This window comes from Macaca fascicularis, chromosome 11 (assembly GCF_037993035.2).
Source record: "Macaca fascicularis isolate 582-1 chromosome 11, T2T-MFA8v1.1".
NCBI lineage: Eukaryota > Metazoa > Chordata > Mammalia > Primates > Cercopithecidae > Macaca > Macaca fascicularis.
The window spans coordinates 59,694,328-59,704,939 of record NC_088385.1 but is presented as its reverse complement, the minus strand read 5'-3'; the positions used below and the strand labels follow the sequence as shown (position 1 = coordinate 59,704,939).

At 54.3% G+C, this 10,612-nt stretch overlaps 1 protein-coding gene across 1 annotated transcript; it reads left to right on the top strand.

The window, feature by feature from the left end:
• The first annotated feature begins 2,053 nt into the window (after positions 1 to 2,053).
• Positions 2,054 to 9,921, top strand: KRT8 (keratin 8). Its single transcript, XM_005570949.4, has 8 exons — positions 2,054 to 2,442; positions 5,099 to 5,307; positions 6,244 to 6,304; positions 6,774 to 6,869; positions 7,387 to 7,677; positions 8,238 to 8,458; positions 8,618 to 8,676; positions 9,497 to 9,921. Exons 1-8 carry the CDS (start codon positions 2,119 to 2,121, stop codon positions 9,685 to 9,687), a joined length of 1,452 nt encoding a protein of 483 aa, XP_005571006.3. The 5' UTR covers positions 2,054 to 2,118; the 3' UTR covers positions 9,688 to 9,921.
• The last annotated feature ends 691 nt before the right edge of the window (positions 9,922 to 10,612 follow it).

The following is a 10,612-nucleotide window of genomic DNA, read 5'->3' as shown; positions in this document are numbered from 1 at the left end:
GCAGGGGGCAGGGCCTGGGGAGGGGAGGAAGGGGAGGAGAAGGAGCCACTCTCTGTGCTCACTCTGGGGATCTGTGCATTTTTCCGGAAGGGACTTCAATGTGGGGTGTGTGTGTGTGTGTGTGTGTATGCATGCATGCATTGTGAAGAGAGCTTGTCTGTGTGTCTGTCTTTTTAGGTTTATGTCTGTCCTCCAAGGAGGGGGCTTCTGGGTCTCTCTGTCCTTCTGGGTAGGGGTCCTATATGCCTATCTTTCTGTGAGCCTGGGTGTCTCTCCTAGAGAAGGATGGGGAGGAAACTGTACATCTGTCCTCCTAGTAGGTGGTCATCCCCTTCGCTGGGTCAGGGCTGTGTGTCACTTGTCCCTCTCCTCAAGGGGATCTGGCTGTCATCTGTTGGTCCTCCTAGTTCAGTCTCATCCAGGCCCCACAACACACCCTGCAGTATCTTCCAGAGAACCCAGCCCCAGCCATCAGGTAATTGCAGGTGGAATCTCTGCCTTGGGGACCTAAACCTCCTGCCTTCCACCCACAGCGTGCCCCGCCCGGCCCCACCCAGGCCTGGGGTGCCTTGCTCAGCTCCCCAGTCTCCAACCTCCCACAGGTACATGCTACGTCCCAACCTGCCCTCCTGACTCACTTTGATAATGGGATCAGAGAGACAGGTGCAGGGATTCTTCCTCTATTTCCTCTGGCCCATTGGGAGACTGGGAAAAGCAGGAGGGTCTAGGTAGCACCACCAGTGCCACGTCACTCTACTGTACCCCTGCCGTCCTGTCTCACTTCCCATTATTCACCACTGAGAGAAATGGGAGTGACTCCCGCAAAGAGCAGTAAGAACTATGAAGTCCCTGACATAGCTCCCATCTCCTCTGGCCCCCCCACCCCTGTGTTCTCTGCCTTCTAGTCTTGCTCATCATTCTCTAGGCCCTTCAGTGAGGCCTACAGTGTTCACCTGGCCCAGGGAATCCTAGGATCTTGGGAGGAGAGGAGGCTCCTGGGTTATGTTCAGGAAAAGAGCTGTGTTGGATCTCTCTTTTTTTTTCTTTGAGACTGAATCTTGCTCTGTTGTCCAGGCTGGAGTGCAGTGGCACCATCTCAGTTGACTGCAACCTCCACCTCCCCGGTTCAAGTGATTCTCCTCCCTCAGCCTCCTGAGTAGCTGGGATTACACCACATCTGGCCAATTTTTGTATTTTTAGTAGAGATGGGGTTTCACCATGTTGGTCAGGCTGGTCTTGAACTCCTGACCTCGTGATCCGCCCGCCTCAGCCTCCCAAAGTGCTGGGATTGTAGGCATGAGCCACCGCGCCTGGCCTTGGATCTCTTTTTATCTTGCACCTTCAGATGCAGAGGGATGACAGCCACTCTGTGTGCATGCGTGTGTGTGTGTGTGTGTGTGTGTGTGTGTGTGATGTTTATTTATTCATTCATTCATTCCACAAATATCTACCCAGACCCTCTTGGCATTGCAACAGGTGCTAGGGGTAGAACAGTAACCTGGAGAGATGAAGCAAATGGTTGATTTCAGATTCAAGGCTTTGGACTCCAGCTGTTCTGTCATCCAGCCCAGGCAGGCCCTGGTAATCGCTTCAATCCGGGAGAACACAGGAGAGTTTCTTTGGGGTGTCCGCAGCTCAGAGGAGACCCAAATGCTAGGAAACCCCTTTTTGCCATACTTCGCAGTCCTCCAGTTTATTTCCCCCAGGAGGGAGGGAGACAAGACCCAGGAGTCAGGGTTGTAGTGGCTGGGCCGCCCAGGCAAGTCTCCCTGTTACAGGCGCTTGTGCCAGGACAGGATTTCTTCCAGTTTCATATTCACTGAATTGCCTTTTCCTGGGTTTCTGGGGGTGGTGCTGGAGTGGGCTCCAGGGTTGGAGCGGGCCCTTGGGTGGCAGCAGCTCTCTGCTGCCCCCACCTGAGTCCTGCCGGGAGGTGGCAGGTGACGGGTTAGGCCCAGCCCCCTCTGGGCCTAGCCACTCAGGTACGAGGCCTTTCCCCCCCATCCCCCGGGGCTGGGCTTTCTTTTATAAAAGGCCATTCCTGAGAGCTTTCCTCATCTCCGCTCCTTCTAGGATCTCCTCCTGGTTGGCCCGCCTGCCTCCTCTCCTGCCTCCACCATGTCCATCAGGGTGACCCAGAAGTCCTACAAGGTGTCCACCTCTGGCCCCCGGGCCTTCAGCAGCCGCTCCTACACGAGTGGGCCCGGTGCTCGCATCAGCTCCTCGAGCTTCTCCCGAGTGGGAAGCAGCAGCTTTCGGGGTGGCCTGGGCGGCGGCTATGGTGGGGCCAGCGGCATGGGAGGCATCACCGCAGTCACGGTCAACCAGAGCCTGCTGAGTCCCCTTAACCTGGAGGTGGACCCCAACATCCAGGCCGTGCGCACCCAGGAGAAGGAGCAGATCAAGACCCTCAACAACAAGTTTGCCTCCTTCATAGACAAGGTGAGGGTCCCCCCTGCGTGGCGGATTGTGCCCGCGCCCCCTTTCTCCTGGTAATCCCGGTCCCTGTGCACATCTCCAGCCCCCAACTGGCGTCCTGCTGGGCCTCACTTGCCCTGGCGACACTCTCCCTTCCAGCCTCCGACTCACCCCTCCCGTGCACGTTGGTTTGGGCTGGGTGAGGGTGGGGAGAGGGTCTGGACAGCCGGGATGAATCCTGGGTCTTCCTCCTTCCCTTTTAAACTGGAGGGTCTTGGAAGAGAGAGACAACTTAAGGGTACAGCCTAGTTCCCACCACCCCTCTCTACAAATCCCGTTCTTCCCCAGGTCATTCTGTCCCTAAATTATAGAAAATAATAGCAGTTATTGTTCTCACTCCAACCCGAGTTCTGACCGTCTTTTAAGCTATCACCCTGCGGCAGTCCCAGCTGTTCTGGGACTACCCTCCTCCAGGTTCGCCTTTTACCCGGCACTACCCCAAGGGCTGCCCAGTGGTGCCTTGTGATTTTTTTTTTTTTTTTTTTTTTTTTTACATAGGCGTTTGGTGGGATTCTAGCATTCTAGGAGAAGGAAGTGGATGTCTCGGTTCAAACCGGCAAATATTGATTGAGGCCTTTGGCGCCCGGAGGCTTGAGTGCGGGGGTCACAGAATGAGTCATACCCTGACCTCCGCGCCGGCAGCGTGGGCGGGGACGCGGGCGGGGTGAGGGGCTGCTGGCAGCCGTCTCGGGATGCGCTAGTCCACCTGGCGGAGCTCGGCGTCGGGGGTGGGCTGGGGTGGGGTGGGGTGGGGTGGGCTGGGCTGTGTTGGGCTGGGCTGGGCTGGGCTGGGGTGGAGGAGGCGCCAGGGCCTGGCCTCGGAAAGCCCATCCAGGATTCAAAGTCTGTGGGTGTGGGACGCCCCGCCCGGGGTTCACGTCCTGTTAAGTTTATTGCTTCAGATAACGCAGTCGCCCACCAACACCCCTCGCCCATTCAGCCCGTGTCCCTTTCTCGCGTCCTGTCCCTGCTCCGCCCCAGCGGCCTGGCTCCACGTTCACACAGCAGGAGCCAGGCCGGGTTTTGCAGCCCTGGGACTCCGCTGCCTTAGGGGCCCCCGGCCCCCGGCGGCCCCGAGGATTGGGTCCTTCACGCTGACTGGCTCCTGGGAGGCATTGTGGGAACGGGAGGAGGGAAATCCTGGGGCAGAGTCAACCAGGAGGAACCGGAGCCCCAGGAACCCTGTGGTCGGGGGCCCTTGGCGCTCCAAGTGCCTGGACTTGACTTGTTGACTGCGTTTTGCTAGCCCTGGGGTGCTTATAGAGAGTAGCTAAGCATAGGCTTTGGAATCTGAATTCTTGGTTCGCAATGCTCTGCCGGTTCCTGGTGATGGACTCCCTTGCCAAGTCTTATTTCCTCATCTATAAAATGAACACGAGAGCCCCTAAATCCAAGAGTTTTTGCCTCTTCAAACTTACGTATGTAAAGAGTTCAGCAGTGCTTGGCCCACATTCCATTAGGATAAGATGTTATAATCACTATATATATATATATTTTTAAATAATTTTGGGACAGAATGACCTGGGGAAGAAAGCGATTTGCAGAGAGTGGTGGAGGGAACTAGGCTGTACTCTTAAAAGATTTCTGTCTTCCAAGAATACCCTCCAGTTTACAAAGAATTACAAAGTGTGTGTGTGTGTGTTTTTTTGAGACAGAGTCTCACTCTGTCACCCAGGCTGGAGTGCAGTGGCATGATCTCAGTTCACTGCAAACTCCACTTCCCTAGTTCAAGTGATTCTCCTGCCTCAGCCTCCCTAGTAGCTGGGACTACAGGTGTGTGCCACCACGCCCAGTTAATTTTTGTATTATTAGTGGAGACAGGGCTTCACTATGTTGGCCAGTCTGGTCTTGAACTCTTGAACTCAAGAAATCAGCATGCCGTGGCCACCCAAAGTGCTGGGATTACAAGCGTGAGCCGCCACGCCTGGCCCATTTTTCAATCTTAACATCTTTAGAAAAATTTGCTATTTTTGACCGGGCTCGGTGGCTCACATCTGTAATCCCAGCACTTTGGGAGGCTGATGCGGGTGGATCACAAGGTCAGGAGTTCGAGACCATCCTGCCTAACACGGTGAAACCCTGTCTCTATTAAAAATACAAAAAAAAAATTAACAGGGTGTGGTCACCGGCGCCTGTAGTCCCAGCTACCCGGGAGGCTGAGGCAGGAGAATGGCGTGAACCCGGGAGGTGGAGCTTGCATTGAGCCGAGATTGCACCACAGCACTCCAGCCTGGGAAACAGAGGGAGACTCCATCTCAAAAAAAAAAAAAAAAAAGAAAGAAAACTTGGCCATTTTTATTGATCTGTAATATACAATCTATGTAAATGAAATTAGACCTATTAGTTTGCAAATGCAGTTTTAGCATAACTCCCTCACCGTCTCCTTCTAACTCTTTCCCCCACCCAGTGCTAAGGGACATTGCTCCCCACCTCACTCATCATCATGCCTTGCTTTCTACCCCTGGACATAGGTGATCCTTCCAGAACAGCTAACCAGGTTCCTGGGGCCTGGAGACGTTACTGCTTGGGGAGTGGATTAAGAGAAAAGACTGCTTGCTTCCCTCCAGACTTTGAGCCCTGGCCTGATGTGCACCTTTTTGCTCTCTCCTACTTCATACAGGTACGGTTCCTGGAGCAGCAGAACAAGATGCTGGAGACCAAGTGGAGCCTCCTGCAGCAGCAGAAGACGGCTCGGAGCAACATGGACAACATGTTCGAGAGTTATATCAACAACCTTAGGCGGCAGCTGGAGACTCTGGGCCAGGAGAAGCTGAAGCTGGAGGCAGAGCTTGGCAACATGCAGGGGCTGGTGGAGGACTTCAAGAACAAGTGAGCAACTCCCACTCTCCACCCAACTGAAGTCACCGTCTCTCCTCCACCCCTTGGGACCTTGGGACCAAGTCCCCATGGCCCTCTGTTGTGGGCATTGCAGTCCTATCTAATTAGGGTGACCACATGATGAGGTTTGCTCAGAACAGTCTGTATTTATGTCCGGGGTCCTAGCGTAATTGTTGATAGTACCCACCCCCTTTCAGTCTCAACTATCTGGATTTGGAGAACAAATTATGTGTCAACGTTTATGTGGTAAACCTGAGATGGGAGAGATAGCCTACGGGCCTCACTGTTGTACATTCTGGCCCCTCTTTAGTCTTGACCCTTGACCTCTAGTAAACTCCAGCAAGTTCTGTTTGAGGTCTCATGTCAGGTCCTGCTGTTAACACTCTTAAGGTGTCCAATGCGATGTGTATTCATGGATTTGGAGAGAGATTTCCTGCTTCCCACAGGCTGAGGGAGGGGTGAGGGTGTGAGAGGGTAGCTGGGGAAGACAGAAGGACCAGCCCTCTCATATCCTGCATCTCTGCGAACTGAATTTTCCTGATTTTCTTTTTTTTTTTTTTTTGAGACAGAGTCTCGCTCTGTCGCCCAGGCTGGAGTGCAGTGGCGCAATCTCGGCTCACTGCAAGCTCCGCCTCCCGGGTTCACGCCATTCTCCTGCCTCAGCCTCCTGAGTAGCTGGGACTATAGGCGCCCGCCACCGCGCCCGGCTAATTTTTTGTATTTTTAGTAGAAACGGGGTTTCACCGTGGTCTTGATCTCCTGACCTTGTGATCCGCCCGCCTCGGCCTCCCAAAGTGCTGGGATTACAGGCGTGAGCCACCGCGCCCGGCGAATTTTCCTGATTTTCACAACGTCCCTGTCTCCCAAAAGACCAAGGGCAACCTCCCTTTTGCCTTCATCCTCTAATTCTAAGTCTTTTCCTCACAGGTATGAGGATGAGATCAATAAACGTACAGAGATGGAGAATGAATTTGTCCTCATCAAGAAGGTGAGGGAGTCTCCCTTGCCCCATCTGGACACTGGAGGCTGGGGCTCGGAGACTCAGACTAAGAGGCTTTCTGGGTTCTGCGCCTAAATATTCCTAAGTAGTGGGACAAACTCATTTATTTCAACATTTGGGTGCACAGAAAGGTAGACAAGTATAGAGTGGTAGGTGCATTTGGACAGAACTCTTGACAGTGATGTTGGAACACGGTTCAGAAAACAGAGCAGTAGAACTGGAGATCTGACCCTAGAAGCCTTCCTAGAGAAGGAGGTGGAAGAGGGTGTGTTGCAGGAAGCAGAGGTGGTGTGTGGGCTGAGAATGCATGAGTGATGGGCAGAGGCTGGGCTGGATCAAACCACAAAGTGGGCAATTAGAAAGTCCTGTGACCAGGCCATTGGGTGGACCTTGGGAGCCCCTTGGTTGGGGTTGGGTGTGGAAACCCAGCTCAGGCTCCCCTCGTCTCATGCCCCAGGATGTGGATGAAGCTTACATGAACAAGGTAGAGCTGGAGTCTCGCTTGGAAGGGCTGACTGATGAGATCAACTTCCTCAGGCAGCTGTATGAAGAGGTATGTTCTTGGTCGCAGGAGACTGAGGGTCCCCCAGCCTTGTCAGCGCCTCCACCCTGAGACTCAGCCAGAGAGGTTCCTCCCAGCCCCCAGCGCACTAATAAGACAAAGGTCCACTGCTGACTAATTACAGCCACCAATATTTGCTCAGCTAGTATTGGTCTATATGTTCTGTCCCCCGCATGAGGGTTGAGTCATCAACCCCATTTTACAGACGAGAAAGTGGGTTCAGAGAAGTGAAATAACATATCCAAGGTCATCATAGGGTGTGGCGATTCAGCAGCAACTCTGTCCCCAAAGCCCTTGTTCCTAATCTTTGAGTTGCATTGGATCCCTCTGTGCACCTACTATTGGTGCACCTAGTTCCTTTTTCAGGAACTTTGCCCTCTCCCTAACCCTGACTCCCACCTGCTCCTCTCCTCTGCTGCCCCTGTCTTATCCCCTAAGGAAGGCTGTTGTGGAAAAGGGCTCCCTGTGTGCAGAGACAGGGCCTCACCACTTGCCCTCTTCCCCACAGGAGATCCGGGAGCTGCAGTCCCAGATCTCGGACACATCTGTGGTGCTGTCCATGGACAACAGCCGCTCCCTGGACATGGACAGCATCATCGCTGAGGTCAAGGCACAGTACGAGGAGATCGCCAACCGCAGCCGGGCTGAGGCTGAGAGCATGTACCAGATCAAGTATGAGGAGCTGCAAAGCCTGGCTGGGAAGCACGGGGATGACCTGCGGCGCACCAAGACTGAGATCTCCGAGATGAACCGGAACATCAGCCGGCTTCAGGCTGAGATTGAGGGCCTCAAAGGCCAGGTATGGGCTGGGCCGGGGGTGGGAGGGGATCCTTAGACACATCCTGGCGAGAGGAGATAATGTGGGAAGAGTGAGGGTTCTGGGAGTTGGGGAAGGAATCCTAGACCAGGATTCGGGAGTTGGAGGGGCAGCCACAGTTCAGCTTCTCAGTCTGCTTCTGGGAAGCTAAGGGATGCAGGGAAGGTCCCTTGGGCCAGGACAGAGGTGAAAGGAGGCTGGGGCAGGTATGTTGGGGCTCGGGATGCATGCTCCCAAGTCTGCTTTTTTTAATCAGTCATATGTATCAGGGTAAGGTTGAGCTCTGCTGCTTTAAGGAAAGTCTAGAACCCAGGGATCTAGTCCAGTTAGGATGGGAGGACCTTACAGTGTCACAGATCTGAGCAGGGGGTGGAGGGGAAGCACCTGGAAGCTGCTCATGTCTCCCTGATCTGCTTCCTTAGTCTCATTTAATTTGAGCTGGGGGGAGTCAGCCTAGGTGGTGGTGGGGAGGACCGTAAGGGAGGGTGGGAGCAGGGGAGGCATACCCAACCTGACCTGCTTACCTGTCCCCTACCCCACAGAGGGCTTCCCTGGAGGCCGCCATTGCAGATGCCGAGCAGCGTGGAGAGCTGGCCATTAAGGATGCCAATGCCAAGTTGTCCGAGCTGGAGGCCGCCCTGCAGCGAGCCAAGCAAGACATGGCGCGGCAGCTGCGTGAGTACCAGGAGCTGATGAACGTCAAGCTGGCCCTGGACATTGAGATCGCCACCTACAGGAAGCTGCTGGAGGGCGAGGAGAGCCGGTGGGTGTGGGGACCTCTCACCAGACCCACTTCCCTATCCCTGTGACCTGGGGTGGGGAGGGTGGAAGCCCCCTGAAGCCCCTTGGGACTTGGGATCCTGTTGTTCTGGGCCAAGAAGGGCTAGGAGTTGGTCCTGATACCCCTTGTGTCTGGGTACAGGCTGGAGTCCGGGATGCAGAACATGAGTATTCATACGAAGACCACCAGCGGCTATGCAGGTGGGTGTCCAGGGCCCTGGGATGAGGGCAGGAGGCAGGGCCCAGGGAGGCCTCAGCTCCAGGGAGGGGGCTGTGCTCAGTCGCTCACAGTGACCTCAGCCTGAGCATTCCCGTTCTTGGGAGAATCCTAGGGTGGGGGTCACACACTCAGGACCCCAGTAATAGAGTTACTATTAGAAAGCATCCAAATAAACGATAGCTCTGTGCCGGGCACTGTGCTAAGTATACTACATGCTTTATGTGATTTATTAATTTAATTTAATTTAATTTTTTTTGAAACGAAGTCTTGCTCTGTCACCCAAGCTGGAGTGCAGTGGCGTGATTTCAGCTCACTGTAACCTCCACCTCCTGGGTCCAAGAAATTCTCCTGCCTCAGGCCTCCCAAGTATCTGGGACTACAGGCGCATGCCACCGTGCCTGGCTAATTTTTGTATTTTTAGTAGAGACAAGGTTTCACTATGTAGGGCAGACTGGTGTCGAACTCCTGACCTTGTGATCGGTGCTGGGATTACAGGCATGGGACACTGGGCCTGGCTGTCATTTATTTTTTATATAACACCTGTAAATGTCCTCAGTTGAGGAAGCTGAGGTCCAGTTAAATGTCCAAGGTCACACAGCTATATATATGGCAGCTGTTTCCCACCCTGCTCCTGGTTTTCCCTGACAGTGCTGGAGTAGTGGACCATGCGATCAGTGGTCAGGCAGAGCTGGGCTAGCCTCCCATCCCTGGGATGTGTTGGGAGTGAGCAGGGGGAAGGGGCATGGAACCTGCCAAAGGGTGGGCTTCTGTACTCATGTGGCTACCTCTGTCCCTCACCAGGTGGTCTGAGCTCGGCCTATGGGGGCCTCACAAGCCCTGGCCTCAGCTACGGCCTGGGCTCCAGCTTTGGCTCTGGCGCGGGCTCCAGCTCCTTCAGCCGCACCAGCTCCTCCAGGGCCGTGGTTGTGAAGAAGATCGAGACACGCGATGGGAAGCTGGTGTCCGAGTCCTCTGACGTCCTGCCCAAGTGAACAGCTGCGGCACCCCCTCCCAGCCTACCCCTCTTGTGCTGCCCCAGAGCCTGGGAGGGAGACCGCTATGTAGGGTACCACTGGGAGCAGGAGACCCACCTGAGGGCCCTCAGCCCACCCACAGGGGAGTTTACTACGTGGGGACCCCCCTTGCCCATGCCTTCAGCTATAAAACAATTCAATTGCTTCTTTTTTTGGTCCAAAATAAAACCTCAGCTAGCTCTGCCAACCGTCCTTGCTGTGTGTGCATCTGATGTCGACCGAGGTGGGAGGGAGGGGTCCAGGAAGCAGGGGGTGTACAGCGGGAAAGTCTGACCCCCTCAACTGTTCCTAAAGAGGCTCCTTTGTTGAAACCTTGCTCGTTGCCATAGACGTGTACACCTGTATAATAGTCACTGACCTGTGCACAGTGCTTTCTGGTTTACAGTGTGCTTTCAAATACCAGGGTTCATTTGATCTGTGTAGCAAGGCCTAAGAGGCAGGCAGAGCAAGTTTTGAGGACATTAGCAGCAGAGAGCTTAGTGTGCTTCCCTACACCTTGGTATCCGGGCTGTTCGCATATAAGGAAAGCCAGGCTCAGAAAAGCCAAGCAGTTGGTTCACCTAGAAACGAGCAGATCTGGCATTGGAACCCAGAGCTGTCCAGCTCTCAGGCTTGTACTCCTCCTGGGCCAGGCACGTGGTCTTTCCTTGTGGCCAGACATGTCTTTTTATCACCTTCAATCTTTGCAGTCAGGGACTAAGGCATCCTGGCTTTTCCATCCCCTCAGAGGTTCAGAGTCTATTCTCAGCCTTTGGGTGTGTCACACCCACAATTTCTAGAAGCTAAGATTATATGGGACTTGGCTTTGATATGTGGGCTCTTCCCCGCTCCACTCAGTCACAGCCACCACCCCTTTCCTATCGTTTTTATATGCTGTGTGTAT